The sequence below is a fragment of the Trichechus manatus genome, unplaced genomic scaffold (assembly GCF_000243295.1).
Source record: "Trichechus manatus latirostris isolate Lorelei unplaced genomic scaffold, TriManLat1.0 scaffold00103, whole genome shotgun sequence".
Taxonomy (NCBI): domain Eukaryota; kingdom Metazoa; phylum Chordata; class Mammalia; order Sirenia; family Trichechidae; genus Trichechus; species Trichechus manatus.
The window spans coordinates 3,105,850-3,128,658 of record NW_004444039.1 but is presented as its reverse complement, the minus strand read 5'-3'; the positions used below and the strand labels follow the sequence as shown (position 1 = coordinate 3,128,658).

Sequence of the window (22,809 nt, the reverse complement as noted above, 5' to 3'; positions counted from 1 at the left end):
CAGTCACGGGGCAGGCTATAGGTCGGGACCAGACAAAAAGGATCCAACCAGGTTAGTTACAGCTCACCCAGGAAATGTCAGTCAACCTGGGAAGAGGTAATATGTCCTCTGGGTAGAAAACTAGGGCAGAGTAACTCCTCAGGGCATGCGGGGAGAATCTCTCAAGCTGTTTTTCAAAAAAAAAAACCAAGGCAAGAGGCTACATAAAGGAACGTTGTACCAGATGTCTGCCTCCCCAAAATAAAATTGCAGTAAAGCACCTCTAGATGCCTACCTTTTGGGAAGGCTGTGTCCCTGGGAACCTTCAAGAGATGTTTAAGTTGTATTCTCTGTCCTCACGTTGATTTTGTGGTAAAAAATTGTTGATTCAAGGTAAGGCTGAATTAAACTATAAAGTCAGTCCTGCTTAGAGTAGGTAAAAAAATGTTTATCACCATCAAAATGTAGTTAAAGTAGTGTCTTGCCACAGAACAGTCAGTAATCTTGTGTACCTTTTGTTGAACATTTTCATTTTTACATTTTTGTTTTCTTGTACCTTTAAATCCTGAAGTTCCTTTTATTTTTGTTTTATTCTTTCTGAAATTTTCCTTTTCTTTCTCCCACTACCATATTGCAACCCGAACCAAGACTGGAATTAAACCACGTGGAGTCTTACTCGCCACGTGTCAGCATTTTTGCCCTTTAAGTCAGCAGGGCCTATGAAGGACTGATTAGTAATTTGTCAGTTTACATAAACTTAGAAGTTTGCACATTGTTTCCATAGAAGGAGAAAGTACCAGCTTCTCTGAGTTTGGTAACTTTGACCATTAGTTCATTTTATCACCTCTGTCAGAGAACAAATTCTGGTAACTACTGCATTTCTACCACAACTGTCCGACAAACTTCTGGTATGGCAGGTCCTGAAAATTTGTATTGGCAATTTTTTAAAAAAGTTTGAACTACGGGTTGAAAAGTAACTCCTCCAAAATTATAGGGTGGTTTTGCTCTGTCACAGGAAACAGAAGACGGGAAAGGGTGTCCACCATATTCCAACCTCAGGTCACTGTTAATATGGAAGTATGTTTTTGGGTATTTGACATTTAAAAATGTCTTGCTAATTTCCATTTTTTAACCTTTTTCCTCAGAAACCCACAATCTGCCAAAGCAACCTCCACTTGCCCTAGCAATGGGACAGGCCACACAGTGTCTAGGGCTGATGGCTCGATCAGGAATTGGATCTTGTGCATTTGCCACAGTGGAAGACTACCTACATTAGCTATGCATTTAAAGAGCTCAAACTTGTATTGTGGCATATAGTCAACATGGAAGTAGACCAGCTCTGCCGATTTGAAATTTAGATTTTTTAATTATGTACTGGGGACAGGTTTTTGTCGCTTTACATTGCTTCCTAGTTTACAGCATGATGCAAATGATTTTCTAACTTAGTGTTAGGAGAAATTCTTTTCCATCTTTAACCTCTTAGTTGTCTAAGAGTTTAATATTACTGAATTTCAGACGTTCAAATTGATCATCACAAATCCTTTTAAACAATTACCTAAAAGAAACCAAAAACTCCTGCCTTCTTTGTGGGGGGGAGAAAGGGTAAGGAAATGGGCCAAGTTGTGTTTGTGTTAGCATGTGGGTGACGTAAACTTCAAACTGGGAGCTGTTCCGACCCCCACTCCCATAGAAGCATTCAATCAGTGTAACTTGCAAAACGCATAAACATCTGACAGTTTGAATTTATAGTGTTGATGGAAGAAATCATTTTTAATGTGTACTGTAAAACTTGAAATACTCAGGAGCTGAGTGAATATGTTTGTTGCTACTTACAATCCTGACCTGTTAGTCCCAGTAGTTTTGTTTTAACATGGTCTTTTTCAACTTTGTTTCCTGTTTAACTACAGACAACTTCTGTTGTAGACTCACGAGTTAACTGTTGTATTATAACAGTATTACATGTCAACAGTGTGGTTATGACCTTTATTTATATAAAAACCAAATATTTAGTCAATTTACCGTGTCTTAATTTAATCTTTGTACACCTTCCATTTTTAAGTGCTTAAATGAGTACTATATTGCAATAAAAATGTAGTGATATAATCAGCCATTAAAAATTTACTTCTACAGATACTAGAGTGTCAGTTGAGTTTATATATTAAGTACTTATATACTTCCTATAATATAAAACCAGAGCAGTTAAAATTGATAGTTTTCTGCCATCAGTCTGAGCTCTACAACCTAAGGCTGCCTTCAGTTTACTGGCCTCCTTGGATTAGGGTCAAACCTGATACTATGAAGCAACAGGAAATTAATTTCCTTGTTTATTACTTTCATAGTCACGATATGGACTGTGAGACTTGCCAGTCAAGCAAACAAGCTGCTCAAGAAGAGAACTGTATACGTTTGATTTGGTAATGGAGATACTGGCTGTTTTCTACACTGAGGCTTGAACCTTCTCTAAAGGGAGTATTTATTTCTGTTTTTAGATTTGGCACTCATTCATAATTCTTTTTTATTATTCCATGAGGCTACTCAGTAACATCAAGCAACAGTCTGTGAAACAAATTTTCATTAAGAGCACTACGACACCCGAGAGTAAGGCAGCTGAGAGCTGCGCCTGAAGACTCTTCCCGGAGAGCCGTCTCTTTTCCACCCACACCTTGGTGCGGAGGGGCGGACAGGTGGTGCTACTGGGGTGGGTAGTGCTTGTATTTCACTGAATGGGTAAACACTTCTAAGAAGAAAGGAAAACAGGTCCTTTTAAACTAGTTTTTCTTTCAGGACCTCCAAAGACTACAAGGCGTGACTGTACTCCAAAAGGATGAAATGTGGCCAGATACTTCCCCAGACAAATAGATTTATGATTTTTATAACGACCCCTTAAAATGAACTATGAATGGTTTATTAGTTTCAGAAAAAAATAATCCTCTAAAATAACTGTATACTATACATAAAAAGTATTGATTCTTTATTTAGCTGCCATTTACTCTCCCAGACGCTTTCATCTTTCTGAACATCCACCGTCTTTTAAATCTCTTGGCATTTTGTTTTTTCTGGGCTCCTAAAATAGAAAGTGGCATATAGTAAGAATATTAGATATATAAAGTTCCCAGGAAACACATAATTCAAAATGTTTTTTAAAGATTCCCTAGTTACTGTTAAGTGCTAAAATGAGGTATATTAAAAAATCAGACTGTACACTGGATGTACATACACGCTACACTGACTGACCAATTTCTCAGAAGCAACTTTAAATATTAATACAGAAACCATTATCAGGAAAAAAATCATGACACTTCCGAATTATCTAAGCATTTAACTACCTCCTCAAAAAGAACATTATTGAACACTTCAAACTATCGGAGCCAAGCAAACAAAGCTGGATCTTACCCCAAGTATTGTTCAGGAATTGGGCTGCAGCCCTTTTCACCGGCAACCTCTTGTTGGCAAGAGACAGGAACTTATTGACTAGAAAAGATCAGTATTTATCACTTCTTTGCCTTATTTGCAGTAAAAAGCATGAGAAGTTAGTCCATAAGGAAATTACCAGTCATTCTGTTGGTTCCCGGACCATACAAAGAATTCTGTATGAAGGCTTTGGCTGCCTGCTGCCTTGCGTCTCTCAGATCTTGGTCTTTGAGTCTTAGAGCCACGTAGCTTTTGTTCTGGCTGGTAGTACAAGAGACCAACTGCAAGTGGCTGATACACACTTACTCTCAAAGTATTCGTGTTAGTTGTTTCATAGACAGCATAGAAATCTAAGTATTAGCTTTGTATATGCACAGGTAAGATAACGGGCAGAGCCGACTCATTACCTGCCTGGCTGTACTTTCTGTGTGCCAGCTTTCTTGGAGTCACTTCCTTTGTCATGGCCTTCATGTTTCTTCTGCAAATCAACTGAAAAATCAAATTCTATTTTCTAATCAGCATTATAAGAAAGTAAACCGGGACTGTTTACTGGAATTCACTTTTAAAAATCTACTACACACAACTTGGCTGCGATTTTCATTTGTCAGAAATGCAGGGAACGGGCTTGAGTTTCCTGTGGCCAGGCCTATGCCCGTGCTCCCCCTTAAGGGCCAGTAAGATACAACCGGAACGGTCTACAAACGCACTTGGCGCTCACCCGACAAGTTACTTCGATGGGTCGTACCTTCTTTCAGCTTTCCTGGTGACTTCTTTATGCTGAGAAAGAATAAAAACAAACAAACGCTGATAGAATGACGGCAAGGATCACTCAACCTGTTAAACCATTTCACCTGGTTCTGCAAATGATGCCTCCCCTTCCATTACCACCACTCCTCGGTGTTCCTCAGATCTTTAATCAGTTTCGGAAAAACAAAAGTCACTCCCCAATACATCGCCCCCTCCCTGCCAACCAACTCCCAATCAACAGAGGGAGGGGAGTATCTGCTCAGAATGTAAAATCAGGAAGCGTATTTGCAGGCTTCCAAAGAAACGGACTGCTGTGTCTAATGGAGCAAAAGTCAACGGGTTATGTAACACCGTATTTAAAATAAGTGCAAGGGAGTAGGCCTGCCTCGTTGTATTTGGGGAAGTCATGAAGGAGTCACTCAACAGTTTAGACAGAAGACAAGGGCCAGCTTCAAGGATTCCAGTGTCTAATGAGAGACAAATGTAAACTAAGACAATGAGATGCCTATAGAAAAACACTTGCAAGGTAGAAAAGCTACACGAGAGTTCTTCTACTGAAAACTTGAAAACCACCGAACTAAAGTGTTCAGGGGTCAAAATTCTGACCTGAGAGCACTGAGGGGAGACAAAAGGGACAGAAGAAAACTCCAACCATTTAAAAGTCCAATTTAGTGGGGTTTGGCTGATTCCATGAGATGGGCAAGAAAAGATTACTGTAGTTTTTGAGTTTAAACATTCAGTGATGGCAAAGCTGCTAAATGGGGAACAAGGATGCCGGGCAGGTTGGTGGCAGGTAAAGGAAATTTGGGGCAAGGTGAGTTCAAGGGGGGCCCTGGTGGCACAATGGTCAAGAGCTCGGCTGCTAACCAAAAGGTCGGCAGTTTGACTCCACCAGCCGCTCCGTGGAAATCCTACGGGGAAGTTCTACTCTGTCCTATAGGGTCACTGTGAGTCGGAACTGACTCGACAACAAGGGGTTTGGTTGGTTGGTTTTTGAGTTCAAGGAACCTGCAGATAAATGTCTGTTGCCCCACTAAATGATACGTTTCAAAACAGTTTCATCCACCACCACGTACCCTGCCCCTAGCGCAATGACAGGCACTCAACAAAATTTACTGAATTAACACACTGGGATCAGGGACTCAGAAGCTCGACTTCCACATGGGAATGAACGAAAAGAAATGGTGAGACCAAAAAGAAATGGAGTATCTCCCTTCCCATTTCCCACCAAATTCAAACATCTACTAACGTGCGATTTCTTCAATTGCATGGCCCCAAATAAATGTTTGTAGCAGTTTGTAACTGCACTCTTTCAAAGATGGGTGGATGCATGGAAGTATTACAGTAAGATTCATTACTTACTTAGTTTGGGAAGTTGTAGTTAGCTTCTCTAGAACAGCATCTGGAAGGAGTTTTCTTTTCTTGGAATAAAGACATTTAAAAATCAGTAAAAGTGATGCACGTGACAATGGCGGAGTTGCTCTGGAAATTATGGACTTTACAAAAAGCCCGACATCTGGGCAAACGAATTAAGCTGAATACTACCCCTGTATCACTAAGGTGTTGGAAGATTGGGCCCACGAAAATCTTGGAAAAATCAGAACCTATTCCGAATTCTCTGGAATACTTGGTGAAAACTGGGAAGGGGGCCCACCGTATTCCGACTCTCACGCCACTGTTTTAACTGAAGGCAATTAAGTCACGTCCATCAGGAGTCCCTGTGATTGACCACATTTCTGTGGCGAGTCTGCCAAAACAGACAGCTGATGTTAGTGCAGCCCTTAATTACAAGGCACCTCATTTAATTCTCACAGCAACCTAGTTTCGAACAAATAATTCCCTCCGCGAGACTAAATGACACGGTGCCGTGAGTGTCAGCGCTGGGCAATGAACCCTGGGGTATCAAATCCACAACGCTTCCCACTCCCAGGTTCCAGGGACAGACAGCGATGGGCACGAGCATCTTTCCCCCGTTGCCAGAACGCACATTAGTGACTTGTCCCCACCCCGTATCCTACCAATCCAAACGGCATCAAACGTGGGCATTCCACCTCGAGCCGCCGTGGCCTCCCGACCCGCCAACTAACCTTCTGTTCGATGAACAGCTCCTCGCGTCGTTTCCTCTTCTCCTTCAGGAGAATTTTATCCCTGGGAGAGAAGAGGACAAGTCAGCTCGGGGAGGGACACGCGGGACCCGGAGGGGCCAGGCGGCGGGCTCCCAACCTGCGCGCGGTCTCTCGCACTCGCCGCTCCTCTTCTCTCGCTTCCGCCTGGGCACTGGCGAAAGTCAGCTCCTCCGGGGCCTCGTCGTCAGACTCATCGTCCCCTTCCTCGTCCTCCTCCAGCGGCTCGGCGGCCGCGCCGCTACTGGGCTGTCCCAGCAGCAGGCCGTGCTCCGCCACCTCCTCCGAAGCCGGCTGCCCCTCATCCACCATCGCGTCCGCCTCCGCGGGGGTGCACGACGCCCGCGGCCGGAGCTGCACCATGGCCCACGCAGCGCTGGACCGTCTGACCTCTGACCCGGAAGCAGCTCTCGAGGCGAGCGGATTTGAAAGAGCAAACAACACGGGATTTCCTCGCCCCCTGCAGGTCCGGAGGCCCCTCTGAGCTGCGCCCATGTGGAGGCAGCGCCACGGAAGGGCGAAGGCGCATGCGCAGAGCCAGGGAAGGCGTGGCCTAAGGGACTCAGGGGCCGGGGTGTCGGGGCTGCTCCTCCCCCGCCGCGCCTTCCGCAGACCGGACGCGGGCGGCCTGCGGGGCTCACTGAGCCCGCGGCGGGGGGGACGCGCTGGACAGCCCCCTCTGCCGACAGAAGCTCCCCGACGGCGACAGCGGTGGGGTGGGATTTGTCTCCAGGCGGGGGAGCTCCATGGTGCGGCCGTCGGCTAGGACGCTGAGGGCGGGGTGGATCCCCGCGCTCCCCGAGACGAGCTGGCTCAGTCACGGCCTGCGGCGCCCAGAAACCCCGCCACCGCGTCCCCGGTCGCTGTGTCGCCGCCTTTTTTAGCAGCAGGACCAGCTTGGTCGAACCAGTTCAGTGTTTGTAGATTCGGTTCCCTTCACGGCACTCCCCGCAGAAACAGGGTCTCAAAGGGAAGAAATGCGCTGTGGTGAGAGGACGCCTTTGGGAGAAGTCTTGCTGTCCCCCCGCGATAAACCACTTCGACCCGACCTGGGCTTGGCACCTCGGCCGGCCGTTTCTCCGGCTTCCCCGGCCGCTCCCTATCCATCCCTGTCGTGGTCCTCAAGGCAGCAGCCTCCTCATAAGTTTGATTGCCTGACTTCCCCACTAGAATGTCAGCTCCGTGAGAGTAGGGACCTTGTCGGCTGTATCCCTGAGACCTTGAACAGTGTCTGACCCATCGAAGATGCTGTTGTAAAAATGAATGACTTTAGTGTTACTGACTGGGACCCAGGTGCTATTCTCTAGGTACATGTATTCATTGCCTGGCATATTTTGTTCCTTTACACGGTCTTTTGTGATCCTTCTGTTCATCTTGTCCTACCCATTATACAATGCTAAATGACAAGCATTCACACATTTTATGCAGCATTTGTACATGCTGTTCCCTCCACTGATCAGCACTCCCCCACGTGGAACTCCTATTTATACTTCAAAACCCTCCTACCCAGGCTGACCTCCTCCTAAAGGCTTTCAAGCGTCTTATCATCTACGCCACCGCCCCCCCCCCGCCCTTCTCTAACTGCCCTCTCCTCTGAACCATGCACTGTCGGCCATTACTGTAGACTCCACATTGTGTAATAACTGTATACAGGACAGTTATTTCAGCTATTCTCTGAACTCCTTGCCGGCACGTTCGATGTCGCACTAATCATTTTATTTCTAATGTCTATCAAATGGTAGATGGCCAGTAAATGTTTGTTAAATTGAATAATTCCATTTCACACATTTTGTTCAATTCTCCTTTCATTTTCTCTAGTTCAGAAGCCATTCCTCATTTTTAAACACAGCGAAACCAAAACGTGGACAAAATGACGTATACAACAACAAAAGGAGCCGGTGAGAGGAGCTGCAAAGTGTGAGAGTCGCAAGGAACAGTTCGGAAACCTCTGGGCCTTGCTCAGATACTAATAGATAAAAAATAAAATCAAATTTCCTGAGACAGTGTGTTGACTTGCATCGTTGCTACCTCTGGAAAAGTGTATAAGTTAATTTTGACAAGGTCAAGGACAAACTAAAAGTGCAAGATAGTATTTTATGTACAAAAACTGCATTATACGTATTACAAGAACTATTAGACGTATTACCGGTCCCCTCCGTGTACATCCCTGATCCACCCAGGATTACAGTGTAAAGTGTGAATCGAGCCCTAAGGGTGCCTGTCTGGTCCTCCCAACTCCTCAGTTACGAACATCCTGCTTCCTCCCACACAAAGGACCTCCGGGATTTATTACAAATTATGACATGCAAACGTAGTACAAAGTTTTAAACAAAAGTTTCATGTCACCTATTTGTACAAAAGCCAAGTGAACATTAAATGCAGTTTTGCAGTGGACTGAGGTGACGTGGCTGTGGTGCACTGTATTACTGGATACAGCCCGTCTCGCCGTGGTCTTCTAACTCCCACCCAAGTGATTACGTGGAGCTGTGCAAATAAGGTAATTGTGGCCCCACCAAGGGGATTGGTCAGTTTTGCCACCACTAGGTTTAAAAGAGAGCCAGCTGCAGAGCAGAAGAGGATCCGACCACCACCAGTGAAGAAGGGCCAAGAGTGGAGTGCGTGCTTTGGACCTGGGATCCCTGCGCTGAGAAGCTCCTGGAACCAGGAGACTGAGAGAGCGAGCTGTAACACTGAAGACGGCCAGAAGCAGCCGCAGAGAAACAGCGGCGGGAGAGGCTGGCAGGAGACGGCACAGTGGGCTTCCCAGCCCACGGAGCAAGAAAGCTGAGTGCCTTTGGGCAGAGGGATTGCTGGTGGAGTAGGGTGCCTCCAGGCATTTGGTGGAGCTAGGTTTGCCAACCCGGGGAGCTAGAACTGAGTGCCTTTCCGCTGAGGCAGGAGCAGGGGCAGAGGCCCAGGGCCAGAAAGAGGCTGTCCTGATCAAAGAACTGTATCCTGAGCATTCCCAATCTGAATTGTAACCTGTTACTTCCATAATAAACCCCATAATTGTGAGTATTGTCTGTGAGTTCTGTGTGGCCATCGCAATGAACTAGGGAACCCAGCAGAGAAGTAGAGGGTGCTGTGGTAGAGACGGCCGGTGTCAGAATTGGTAAAGATGGCAGAGAGAGGCCCACTTCATCCAAGGCTACCAAGGACCTTAGGAATGACCTTCATACATTGATGGCTGAGGTCATTTCTTCCCATCAGGCCTCTGATGCTTGTTGGATGGCATTCCAAGGGCCCTAGGTGCTGTATGACGTGGTGGGGCTTGAGAAGAGAGCTGAATTCTTCAGAAATTGAACTCCAACGTGGTAAGAGCAACATTTTGTAAAGTCTGATGGGAAAATTCCCTTCAGAATTCAGTGCCTGGGAAAGCCTGGCAGACCCCTGCAGAGACGAGGTTTAATGATACCAAGAAACGGCCAACCCATCCCCCCTCTCTCCTCGGCTGCTAAGATGCCCAGAGCTACCTTCTAGGCAGCTGTGTTTACCCTCGGGGTCCATGTATTTAAAATCTTTTTCTCATCCTGATTTTCTGCCGTGTTCTTTTCTCTTCCTTCCTTGCATGAGTTCTTGCTATAAGTAATTCCATGTTCTTTGAGGTAAGACAGCCAAACAAGGCAGACACAGACAAGAAGCCTCTGACAAGACATCTCTTGGGCTAACATCTTTATACAATCAATTACCAAGTGCACAGAGTGACTTTTATTTTCCACCAAATCTTATGCAAAAATCAGATGAAAGAATACAAGTATTTACCTCCTCTGCTTCTATCTTTGCCCAAGCAGCAAAAATACAACCAACATTAAATAACTTTTTTAAGACAATCTCATTACACACTTTTTTCCCCTCCCAATAACCAACCAAACACTTCAGAGGTACCGTAAGTTTCAGTTCAAACCAAATAATATGTAGTAACTTTCCAGGTATCTGACTCCTTCTAAACCCTTCTGCTGTTGTTACTTCTCAGTCTCTCCCACTTGTCAACAGGTTAGATTCCAGCTAGGGGATGAGAGGATATTTTGGGATCTTCATCATCCACCAGATTGTTTCTCTCCCATTTGTGGCCCAGTACTCAGATGTACTATCATTTCTTCCGTCCCCAGGACAATTAAGAGACAGTTTCTGTTTCATGACGGGCAAGGGCTTCAGGAAGAGTTGTGCCACAGGGCCCCTGGAAATGAAATCTGAAATACAAGGACCAAATCCAGCAGAGTTATGAGCAAAATGAACACACTACCTCTGCAAGTCACACGCTTCTCAGTTACACCCAGAATAAAACCCAAAGCCCCGGAATAGGGTGTTTTCAGTTTCTGCGCCGACTTGTTTCATCCAGTTTCTGACAATGCGAGATGCAGACACTTCACTGCGCGCTCACCACGTGGCCGAGAGAATCGAGGGGAGCAACTGCTTAGAATTTATGTGCTATAAACAGGAATTTCGTCTTAAGGAGTCGGGGAAGACATGATTGTAAGGTGTATTTTATGGCTGTATTTCCAAACTCATCACTGAGTTTGTAACTCATCGGTGAAATATTAAGTTTAAAATTCATATATATACTACAGTAAAACAGCATGCACACGCGCTGAAGACCAAAGAAAAACAACGCTCACACACAGGCTAGATTTTAGCTGACCACAAGGATCGGTAACTACAGGGTTAAGGCATCCAGAAGGCCTTATCGGAGGCTGTGTACCTGGGCTGGAAATCCAGTCTGCTTCTGTGTCAAAGCGGCTTAGATCCTCCAGGCAAGAGTGAGATACTTCATTCTTTACTGTTACGATTTCAAACAGCAAAGTTTCTGACAGTTTATGATTTTACAGAACATAAGGATTTTAACTGAGTCAACAGGCCTCTCAAAAAAAAAAAAAAAAAACTATGAATAAGAAACAAACAGCAGGACTTTCTAGAATCGTTTTAAGAAAACCAATTGAGCACAATAAAAAATGGAAAAAGCATTTCCTCGGAGGAATTCGTCATCCTTATTAATTATTCTTGATACAATACAGAGCGTGAACGCCTTAACCTTCAAATACAGTAAAGATTCTCTCGATCGAGTGCCCTGGAATGGCCACCCCCGATCAAATGGCACCTCCAATCCTCCTGCCACCCACAGCAGGCTGAACGCTGGCCCTAGAAAACTCCTCACTGGCGCAGGGGTCCTTGGTCCCTTGAGGACTTCCCAAGAATTACAGCCAGGCATGGAGAGCTTTTAGGGAATTCCCAGATCCTCAGCTTCCAGACTGTCTTTCCTAAGAAAGTGGCTTTCAAGTGGCCCTTTCGACATTCACCCTTCTCCCGCTTTACAAAAGCAAGCTGCACCCCTCCTCCCCCCACTCAACTCTTAAAACAGTACCTTACCCCAGAGTATGAACACCAATGGGTGCCAACTAAAGGGACCTCTGAAATACTGGTGTCAATCAGAGGAAACAGGATTTCTAAAGACCGGGCAACACATCCTGTGTAAGTCAGGGGGTTTCAATTCTGGCTTCCAATGAGATTGAAAGAGGGTCTAATCACAGACTTAATGGTTTGATTGAGACTGGAGGGACCCTGGAAGACATGGCTCCCGGATTCTCTGTTAGCCCAAAACTGAAACCATGCCCAAGACCAACTCTTCAGACAAAGATTAGACTGGACTGTGGGACATAAAATGATACTCGTGAAGTGTGCCTCTTGGCTCAAGTAGATACATGAGACTAAATGGGCAGCTCCTGTCCAGAGGTGAGATGAGAAGGCAGAGGGGTCAGGAGCTGGTTGAACGGACACGGGAAATCTGGGGCGGAAAGGAGGAGTGTGCTGTCACAGTGTAGGGAGAGCAAGTAGGGTCACATGACAATGTGTGTATAAATTTTTCTACGAGAGACTAACTTGAATTGTAAACTTTCACTTAAAGCACAACAATCAAAAAATAAAACCCTATGGATGCCAAGGGTCCAATCCACAGCTGACCTGGGGATGGCTAAGGACTGGGCAGCATTTTGTTCTGTCGCGCGTGGGGTCACCATGAGTGAAGGCCAACTCAACAGCAGCAAACAACAACAGCAGTAGACAGCCTCAAAGTGACGTCTTTCTTTTCCTCCCTCACGCCCGTCCCACCTTCGCAAGCCGCACGCACCCAGGGCCCACCTGTGACCAGCGCATCCCCACAGGCCGCACCTGGGTGCCGTTTTCTCCCCACCCCGTGCTAACAACCTTCGCCACTGTCTTATCCTGTGCTTTTTCCGGAAAAAATAAATAAAAGACTTGTGGGGGGAGGAAGGGGAAGAAGGTCTAACGGAGTTGTCAATGAACAGATCATTAACTCTGATACAAAATCACCATGTGTATTTCGGCATAGAACTTGGAAGGAGGCCAAAATCTGAGCGACGCTGTAACAAAATTCCTTTTATGCCCCTGGTTTCTGTGGCCCCCATTTCTCGGTACTTCATGTATAAAAAGCAAAAAACAAGAATTACAATTGACGCTGGGAAGTGCAAATGAGCTTGGCCAGTCAAAGTCCGCGCCGGCGCTCGTCACGCTGGCAAAACAGGCACAGAGAAGCCAGCCGCAGACTTAACAGGAGACGGTGTTCTTCCCGCGGGGCAGGCTGCCAAGGGTCCTGACCACCTTCTGCCTTGAGCTCCTGTGTTCTTCCCGCGGGGCAGGCTGCCAAGGGTCCTAACAACCTTCTGCCTTGAGTAATTGCTGCTTTTTGACTCACTGAGAAATTCTGCTCTCTAAAATTATAAATTCTCAGAAACTTTGCTGTCTGAAATTCTATCAGTAGAGAATGAACTGTCCCACTCCTGCCTGGAGCATCCCAATCTCCCTCCTGGCTGTGAGTCTGGACTACAGGTTTGCTCCTGGTGACTGCAGGCCGACTGGGCTGTCTCCTTCCGACGATACATAATGTTGATCCCTGGACACAAGACCTCACTCCAAAGACGAATGTGCCACTCATTGATTTTGAGATGCATTTCCAATGACATTTTACTTTTATAAATTGTCCATCAAAATGTATCACTTACTAGTTGTTTGGAACAACTGTGTACTACAAATTTCTGTAACAATAATTCAATCAACAGGAAATTTTTTTAAAGGAAATTGAAAAACATTCTATATTAATTCCAATGAGACTTTGTTGCAGTATGGCAGGATAATCAATACAAGATATTCAAGCATAAAATGTATCAGCATAAATCTTTGTGGCATAGTGAATGGAAATACAAGCTCTAAGAGAAAAAGGAAAGATGTGAAAGTTCCAACTGTGAAAAAGAAGGGCCTGGATGGGTATCAAACAGTCGTGATATTTAGATTTGGCTGGACACATTTTAAAAACCACGATAGGGCAGCTTTACTTTAAAATGTCAGTATTGGACCTTTGAGTTCACCCAGAAACGCCTCAGAAGAAAGGCCTGGCGATCTACTTCTGACAAGTCAGCCATTGAAAACCCTCTGGAGCACAGTTCTATTCTGACACACGTAGGGTCACCATGAGTCAGAATCAACTCCAGGGCAACTGATTTTGGTTATTTACTATACACAAGGAATCACATATTTTTCAACTCTGATGGGAAAAAAATCAGGTATCCAGTGTAAAAACGTGCAGAGGGTACAGGAACAAGAATGTCTAAAGCCCCTGTTCGACACACCTGTGCACTCTACCCCACCCCAGACCACTGTGTATATTCCTAGCCCGTTCATGTCACTTTTACTGGTTAACATAATTATATAAGTTAATTAAAAATGACGTAAACTGCAAAAATATAGCTGTTCAAAGAGGTTTACTTCTAGGAAAACCAGTTAAATTGCTTTGGGAAGACATAGTGAGGCACAAAAAAAAAACTCTGTTAAATTAGGTGGAACCCAAAAACAAGCCCACTGCTGTCCAGTCGATTCCAACTCACAGCGACCCTACAGGACAGAGTAGAACTGCCCCCTAGGGTTTCCAAGGAGGGGCTGGTGGATTCGGACTGCCAACCTTTTGCTTAGCAACCGAGCTCTTAACCACTGCACTACCAGGGCTCAAATTAGGTGTAGGTGACTACAAAAGATGAGGGGAAGACGTCACAGTTCTCTTTTTATAAGTTCTTGCTTCTAAAACAAACAAACAGAACAACTTACCAAAAACAAACAAAACGAAGAAGCAGCAACGGGAAAACACGCCAACCAGAAACTGCAATCCAGTGTTTTCCAAGACTTCCTGATGAAAAGAGGTAACTGCGTCACTTGCTAGGTGTACAGGTAACGAGTCCTCTCCCCCTGGAAATTCTGACTCAGCGTGGACAACTAACCTTCTCCCCCTGGAAATTCTGACTCAGGAAGTCTGATTTTTCTTGGTTTTGTTTTTGAAAATGAGGACTTGGGTGATTCTTCAGAAAATTTTGGTGAACACCGGGAGGATGTACTACAGGTATGGTTTACTGCAACAGAGGTGAACTCCAATCAACAGATCTCTACTCAAAGAAAAGGCCTCAGCTCTCCTAAATAGCAAATGACTGTACATCTACGCTTTAAAATAAAGTCTTTAAGGCACACGTGTGTCCTTTTGGTCATTCCTGCTTTAAGTGACTTTTTTGACTAACAGACCAACTAGGGGCCCTGAGGGCGTGGACTACGTGGCTTCAGTACCCACCCTTGATGGTCCCAGCCTATGGAGCTTTTGACTACCCTGTAAAATGAGCTCAACTGCAACTTCAAATAAGTGACTTCTCTGCACCCTTGATGAGTAAATATGCAGCTAAATCCATTTATAAAACAATTTTCTAGCTAAGATTTGTAACTTCTTTAGACTTCTAAACTCCACCAGCAGTAGCTTTCTTTGGGGGCCTTTCTTCACACATAAATATGTTACCCCATTATCTCACTAACGGCCTCTCCTGGGGCTCTCCTCCTGCCTCACCCCACTCCAGCCACGCTGACCTCCTTGCTGTCCCTCAAACCTCCCAGGCATGCTTTCCCCATGGGGACTTTGCTCCCAGAAAGCTCTTATGCCAGATTACCTCCTTGGTTAACTCCTTCACCTCCTTCAAGTCTTTGCTCAAATCTCTTGTCAATGAGGCTTGCCCTAAGTACACCACCTAACCCTCAGCCTGTCTGCTCCCACCCCAACTCTACCTTTGCTTTCTCACATAGCCACTGTCTGGGTTCTCCACAGGAGCAAAACCAGTGAAGCGTACACATACAGAGAGATTTATCTCAAGGAAATGGCTCATGTGGTTGTAGAGGATGGCAAGTCCCAAGTCCATGGGCATCAGGTTGGAGGCTTATCAGATAGCTGCAGGGACTGAGGAACCCAAGATTGGCAGGCAAGACAGCAGGCTGCTGGCTTACAGGCTGTGGAAAGCGATAAATCCCAAGATCGGCAGGAAACTCGGCAGGTCGCTGGCTCATATCCCAAGAATTGGCGGTCAGATGATGATGGGCTGCATGAAGGATCCAGAGAGCAAGCAAAAGCCAGAGAGCTTTGCCAGAACGTCCATATATATTGGAAGCAGGCCACATACCTGAGGAAACTCCCGTTACAACTGACTGGCTGATCACCTCAGATCACACCATGAAGGTGATTACATTATATCACAAAATGGAAGATGACTACATCCTCACATAACTGCCAAACCACTGAGATTTATAGCCCAGCCAAGATGATACACAACTTTAACCATTACAGCCATATTGCCTTTTAAGATCCCTGGGTGGCACAAACGGTTTCTGCTCAACTACTAACCTAAAGGTTGGTGGTTCAAACCTACCCAGCAGCACCATGGAAGAAAAGCCTGGTGATGTGCTTCCATAAAGTCCATAAAGATTACAGCCAAGAAAACTCTTTGGCGCGACTCTACTCTGTAACACACGGGTGGCCAAGAGCTGGGATCAACTCAACGGCAAGGGGTTTTGCTTTCGGTTTTGTCACCTAACATGCTATAGACGCTGCACGTTCATTATGCTTCTTGCTTACCATCGGCCACTGTCACCAGAATGGAATCTTCCCATGGTGGATTTTAATGTTGTTTATTGATATATCCTATCCTAAGCACCCAGAAGAAGGAGCCCTAGTGATGCAGTGGTTAAAGGGGTCGGCTGCTAACTGAAAAGTCAGCAGTTCGAACCCACCAGCCACTCCGCAGGAGAAAGATGTGGTAGTCGGCTTCCATAAAGACTACAGCCTTGGAAACTCTATGGGGCAGTTCTACTCTGTCCTGTAGGGTCACTGTGAGTAGGAATTGACTCGAGGGCAATGGGTTTGTCTGTGTTTGTTTAGAAGCACCTAGAACAATGCCTAGTACGTTATGTTACCTGCTGTCAAGTCAGCCCCCAACTCATGGTGACCCCATGCAAAACAAAATGAAATGCTGTGTCAGGCCTGCACCATCCCCATAATCAGCTGCAAAATGGACGATTGTGATCCATAGAGTTTTCATTGGCTGATTTTTGGAAGGAGATCACTAGGCCTTTCTTCCTAGTCTTAGTCTACAAGCTCTGCTAAAATCTGTTCAGCATCATAGCAACACACAAGCTTCCACTGACAGATGGGTGGTAGCTGCACATCAGGTACAAAGGCTGGGAATCAAATCCAGGTCTCCCGCACAGAAGGTGAGAATTCTACCACGAAACTACCATTGTCTAGTACCAGTTGATTCAACTCATAGCGACCCTACAGGACAGAGTAGAACTGCCCCACAGAGTTTCCAAGGAGCGCCTGGTGGATTTGAACTGCGGACCTTTTGGTTAGCAGCCGTAGCTCTTAACCACTATACCACCAGGGTTTCCGTTTGGTACAGAGTAGGTACTTAATATCTGTAGACTTCAATTGAATTCCAAAGTGCAGAGGTGTTACAGATGAACAGAGCAGAGCATGGTGGTCACAGGGCATGGAGGGCTCCAGGTGCCTGGCACACTCTGCTCACCAGCGCCCCCGCCCCCAGCGGCACAAATCCCTTACAGGCAAAGGACCCTCAGGGTTTTGTAACAGTCAAAACCTAGGAGTTTAATTCTGCAAATGCCTAGGGTCTACTGTAATAGAAGTGTTTTTTTAGAAATCATCCAAGACAATCATCAAGGAAGGGAAAAATGACACCAACGAAACTGGAGCTAATTAACACCCAGAAAATATTTATACATTTCAGTGGGAAGCAAATTCGATTACTCTGTTTCTAAATTGGAACTGGGACAAAGAATCTAACCAACTTGTGCAAGGTCTAAGGAGTCCTGTGAGAGCCGAGTTTCAAATGTAGGCAGCATCTCTGACTCCTGTTTAAGTAATCAAGAAAATCAGGCTAAAAGTAGCAGGAAATATTCCAATTTTCTTCTGTTTCAATAACCTAGAGCAGAATTGACTGATTTTTTCTGTAAACGTATTAAATATTTTACATTTTTTCAGGCCAGTCTCTGATGCACCCACTCAACTGCCAACGCAATACAAAGCAGTCACAGACAATACGTAACTGCAGGGCCATGACTGGGTTCCAGTACAACTTTATTTGCAAATACAGGTGGTGAGCAAATTTGACCCAGAGTCAGCAGTTTGCCAATCCCTGACCTAGAGGAAAATTCAACCAAAATCTGTTAAGAGTGAGGTGTAAGAGAAAATTCTGCCACTGCTCACCTGTGTGTTTGAACAAGCCCTTCAATCGCTGTGAGTATCCCCATTTGAAAAAATGAAAGGATGATTAACGGTATTCCTTCTAAATGTCAGCTTTGACGACTCTCTGATACAAGCGTCGCTGGCTTCACTGGTCAGTTATACCCATCTGGGAAATTCTCTGAACTAGCGGCACAGGCAGCCTTAGCTGCTCCCCAAATAAGTCCTCAAATCAATGGAGGTTCATGTGGCAGGTGCTGGTCCGTGAGTACCTGTCAACTCAATGAGTTCCTAACCAGCAGGTAGCCTGTTTGTCTGAACAGAAGCATCACAGGTTTTCAGGACAACATGAAGACGAAAATTTTTGGTTGAAGAAGATATATACAGCAGCTGAAGCAAATCTGTGGCTTTAGGAGACTTGACTTCTGTGATGATATACATTACGTGGCAAGACTCTTCTTAACTTGCAGGAAAACTACCAAGTTCCTTTCACATGAAGCCATGACTACCATGTGCAATGGGTGCCTGGCATCTGCTACTCAGTCCATAGCCCAAGAGACAGAGACCAGCTCTTATCTTTGGTTGTGGAAATCCTCGAGTTTTCCGCATCTGTGTCGTTGTTGTTAGCTGCTTTTGAATCGGTTCCGACTCATAGCAACCCTTATAACAGAACGAAACACTGCCCGGTCCCGTGCCATCCTCACAATCGATGCTATCTTTGAGCCCACTGTTGCAGCCACTGTGTCAATCCATCTCCTTAAGGATCTTCCTCTTTTTTGCTGACCCTCTACTTCACCAAACATGATGTCCTTCTCCAGGGACTGGTCCCTCCTGATAACATGTCCAAAGTACATGAGATGAAGTCTCACCATCCTCACTTCTAAGGAGCTTTCTGGCCGGACTTTTCCAAGATAGATTTGTTCATTCTTCTGGTAGCCCACGGTATATTCAGTATTCTTTGCCGACACCATAATTCAAAGGCATCAACTCTTCTTCAGTCTTCCTCGTTCATTGTCCAGCTTTTGCAGGCATGTGAGGCGACAGAAAATACCATAGCTTGAGTCACGAGTATCTTAGTCCTCAAGGTGACGTCTTTGCTTTTTAACACTTGAAAGAGATCTTTTGCAGCAGATTTGCCCAATGCAATATGTCGTTTGACTTCTTGACTGCTGCTTCCCTAGGCGCTGACGGTGGCTCTAAGTAAAAGGAAATCCTTGACAACTTCAATCTTTTCTCCGTTTATCATGATGTTGCTTATCAGTCCAGTTGTGAGGATTTTTCTTTCTTTATGTTGAGGTGTAATCCACACTGAAGGCTGTGGTCTTTGATCTTCATCAGTAAGTGCTTCAAGTCCTCTCCGCTTTCAGCAAGCAAGGTTGTGTCATCTGCATAACACAGGTTGCTAATGCGCCTTCCTCCAATCCTGATGCCCCGTTCTTCTTCATATAGTCCAGTTTCTTGGATTATTTGCTCAGCATACAGATTGAGTAAGTATGGTGAAAGGATACGACCCTGACACACACCTTTCCTGATTTTAAACCACACAATATCCCCTTGTTGTGTTCAAACAACTGCCTCTTAGTCTATGTACAGATTCCCCATGAGCACAATTAACTGTTCTGGAATTCCCATTGTTGGCAATGTTATTCATAATTTGTTATGATCCACACAGTTGAATGCCTTTGCATAGTCAATAAAACACAGGAAAACATCTTTCTGGTATTCTCTGTTTTCAGCCAGGATCCATCTGACATCAGCAATGATATCCCTCATTCCAAATCCTCTTCTGAACTCAGCTTGAATTTGTGGTAGTTCCCTGTTGATATACTGCTGCAACCGCTTTTGAATTATCTTCAGCATAATTTTACTTATTTGTGATATCAAAGATATTGTTCAATAATTTCCACATTCTGTTGGATCATCTTTCTTTGGAATGAGCGGAAATATGGATTTCTTCCAGTCAGTTGGCCAGGTAGCTGTCTTCCACATTTCTTGGCATAGACGAGTGAGTGCTTCCAGCGCTGCATCCATTTGTTGAAACATCTTAGCTGGTGTTCCGTCAACTCCTGGAGACTTGTTTTTCGCCAATGCTTTCAGTGCAGGCTGGCCATCCTCCTTCAATACCATCGGTTCTTGGTCATATGCTGCCTCCTGCAATGGTTGACCGTTGACCAATTCTTTTTGGTACAGTGGCTCTGGGTATTTCTTCCACCTTCTTCCGATGTTTCCTGCATCGTTCCATATTTTGCCCGTACCAAAACCCAAAGTCATTGCCGTTCAGTCAATTCTGACACATAGTGACCCTAAAGAACAGAGTAGAACTGCCCAATAGTGTTTTTAAGGTTGTAATCTTTACGGAAGCAGACTGTCACATTTTTCTTCCATGGAACGGCTGGTGGATTCAAACCGCCAGTCTTTTGGTTAGCAGCTGAGTGCTTAACCACTGCGCCCCCAGGGATCCTTTCAGGTTTGCATACGAGGCGGTACTGACCAAGGAATAACTAAAGCGACTGTGAAAAGAGCAGGATGAAAGCCAGCTAAGCCGCCCTGAAGAGAACTATATTTCAGCGTGTCTGAGTACAGCCTGTGGCATATTCTGGATCCCTGGAAGACTGGTGGCGTGCTGCCCTCCTGGCTACACATCAGAATCATCTAGGAAGCTTCGGGAAATCCTGCTGCCCAGGCTGCACCTCAGACAAATTACATCAGAGTCTCGTGAAGGGGAACTCAGGCTTCAGTATTTTTAAAATATGCAGCCAAGGTTGAAAACCACTGATTAAAGTCATGGCAAGAAAATTTGGTGGAGTTATATGTTTTCTCTACTATGCCTATTTATTAGTTATTTACATCCTACCTTATTCCAGAAAGGAATTAAAGAGACTTATAAGGATACATAAACAAAATTAAAAGTGGAGACAAAAAAGCAGGGGTGAATAGCTCCTCCAGTACTAATAAACCCACGTTGACCAAGTTTTGAACATCTCTCCTTCACACTTATTTTTTTTATACAGTCAAATTTCAAGAAACAATTTGGACAGGCTTCTGTTGCTTGTGTGTTTGTGAAGTGTATTTCTCTTCAGTAGGCTTCCATTTTGCATTTCACTTGCTCTGCAACTCCTGATTCTTCTTCTTTTTTAAGTTGCAAAGAACTTTTTTTTTTTTGCCATGTTAACCAACTTTTTTTTATTATTATTATTATTGTACTTTAGATGACAATGTTCCGCTGCTATTTATAAGGCTTTCACCGGCTAATTCTTCTCAGAAATACACTGCCGGGTCCTTCTTCCTAGTCTGCCTTAGTCTGGAAGCTCAGCTGAAACCTGTCCGCCACGGGTGACCATGCTGCTATCTGAATACCAGTGACACAGCTTCCAGCATCACAGCAACACGCAAGCCTCCACAGTACGACAAACTGACAGACATGCAGGCTGGGTTCAGAAGAGGACGGGGAACCAGGGATACCATGGATATCATCTGATATCACTGCTGATTTCAGATGGATCCTGGCTGAAAGCAGAGAATACCAGAAAGATGGCTACCTGTGTTTTATTGACTATGCAAAGGCATTCGACTGTGTGGATCATAACAAATGATGGATAACATTGAGAACAATGGGAATTCCAGAACACTTAATTGTGTTCGTGACAGGAATCTGTACATAGATCAAGAGGCAGTCATTCAGACAGAACAAGGGGATACTGCATGGTTTAAAATCAGGAAAAGTGTGCGTCAGGGTTGTATCTTTTTACCATATTTATTCAATCGTATGCTGAGCGAACAATCCGAGAAGCTGGACTATATGAAGAAGAACAGGGCATCAGGATTGGAGGAAGACGCATTAACAACCTGCATTATGCAGATGACACAACCTTGCTTGCTGAAAGTAAAGAGGACTTGAAGCACTTACTGATGAAGATCAAAGATCACAGTCTTCAGTATGGATTATACCTCAACATAAAGAAAATAAAAATCCTCACAACGGGACCAATAAGTAACATCATGATAAAGAGAGGAAAGATGGAATTTGTCAAGGATTTCATTTTACTTTGATCCACAGTCAACACCCATGGAAGCAGCAGTCAAGAAATCGAAAGACGCATTGCATTGGGCAAATCTGCTGCAAAAGACCTCTTTAAAGTGTTGAAAAGCAAAGATGTCACCTTGAAGACTAAGGTGCGCCTGACCCAAGCCATGGTGTTTTCAATCACCTCATATGCATGTGAAAGGTGGACAATGAATAAGGAAGACTGAAGAGGAATCGATGCCTTTGAATTGTGGTGTTGGCGAAGAATATTGAATATACCATGGACTGCCAAAAGAACAAACAAATCTGTCTTGGAAGTACAGCCAGAATGCTCCTTAGAAGCAAGAATGGCGAGACTTTGTCTCACATACTTTGGACATGTTATCAGAAGGGATCAGACCCTGGAGAAGGACATCATGCTTGGTAAAGTAGAGGGTCAGCGAAAAAGAGGAAGACCCTCAACGAGATGGACTGACACAGTGGCTGCAACAATGGGCTCAAGCAGAACTACAACTGTGAGCATGACACAGGACCGGGCAGTGTTTCGCTCTGTGGTACATAGGGTCGCTACGAGTCGCAATCGACTCGATGGCACCTGACAACAACCTGCCTTCTAGTCCTTGCCCCTGGGCTGGTGTGCCCCTTTAGTCTCGTGTTGTTTTATGGGCCTGCCTAAACTTTGGCTGAAGGGTGAACCTCAGGAGTGACTTCATTACTGAGCTAAAAGGGTGTCTGGGGGCTATACTCTCAGGGCTTCTCCAGTCTGTCAGGCCAGTAAGTCTGGTCTTTTTTTGTGCATTAGAATTTTGTTCTATATTTTTCTCCAGCTCTGTCTGGGACCCTCTATAGTGCTCTCGTCAGAGCAATCAGTGGTGGTAGCTGGGCACCATCTAGTTCTACTGGACTCAGTCTGGTGGAGGCTGAGGTAGTTTTTTTTTTTTTTTCTCTATTATAAAGTT

The 22,809-nt window shown here is 45.0% G+C and overlaps 3 protein-coding genes across 22 annotated transcripts in view; 1 reads left to right on the top strand and 2 right to left on the bottom strand.

Annotated features, from left to right (window-relative positions):
- RANBP9 (RAN binding protein 9) overlaps window positions 1–2,112 on the top strand; it is a 114,251-nt gene extending 112,139 nt beyond the window's left edge. For 7 of the 8 annotated variants that reach the window (XM_023737457.1, XM_023737452.1, XM_023737451.1 and 4 more), the window contains one exon: window positions 1,125–2,112. In XM_023737457.1, the coding sequence (XP_023593225.1) occupies window positions 1,125–1,255 (131 nt within the window). In that variant the 3' untranslated portion in view covers window positions 1,256–2,112. The remainder of the gene's footprint in view (window positions 1–1,124) is intronic. The other variant, XM_023737454.1, reaches the window with a different exon arrangement.
- Window positions 2,113–2,267: 155 nt separating this feature from the next.
- NOL7 (nucleolar protein 7) lies at window positions 2,268–6,649 on the bottom strand. 3 transcript variants are annotated; one of them, XM_004382973.2, is made up of 8 exons: window positions 6,361–6,649; window positions 6,225–6,285; window positions 5,500–5,558; window positions 4,136–4,167; window positions 3,798–3,879; window positions 3,530–3,651; window positions 3,373–3,450; window positions 2,268–3,043 (listed from the first exon to the last, which is right to left on the bottom strand). In XM_004382973.2, the coding sequence occupies exons 1-8, from the start codon at window positions 6,621–6,623 to the stop codon at window positions 2,955–2,957; spliced, it is 786 nt and encodes a 261-aa protein (XP_004383030.1). In that variant the 5' UTR covers window positions 6,624–6,649; the 3' UTR covers window positions 2,268–2,954. The 3 variants fall into 3 exon arrangements, with proteins under 3 accessions (XP_004383030.1, XP_023593237.1, XP_023593238.1); XM_023737469.1 differs by having other exon boundaries at window positions 4,109–4,167; window positions 6,361–6,647; XM_023737470.1 differs by having other exon boundaries at window positions 3,798–3,894; window positions 6,361–6,647.
- Window positions 6,650–9,701: 3,052 nt separating this feature from the next.
- The window catches only part of SIRT5 (sirtuin 5), a 50,397-nt gene continuing 37,289 nt past the window's right edge, over window positions 9,702–22,809 (bottom strand). For 4 of the 11 annotated variants that reach the window (XM_023737462.1, XM_023737463.1, XM_023737464.1 and 1 more), the window contains exons 9-10: window positions 14,370–14,448; window positions 9,721–10,450 (exon numbers count right to left, since the gene is read on the bottom strand). In XM_023737462.1, coding sequence (XP_023593230.1) covers window positions 10,412–10,450; window positions 14,370–14,448 — 118 coding nt within the window. In that variant the 3' untranslated portion in view covers window positions 9,721–10,411. Of the gene's footprint in view, window positions 10,451–14,369; window positions 14,449–14,486; window positions 14,669–22,809 lie in introns of those variants that run through there. The other 7 variants (XM_023737467.1, XM_023737468.1, XM_023737460.1 and 4 more) reach the window with 5 other exon arrangements.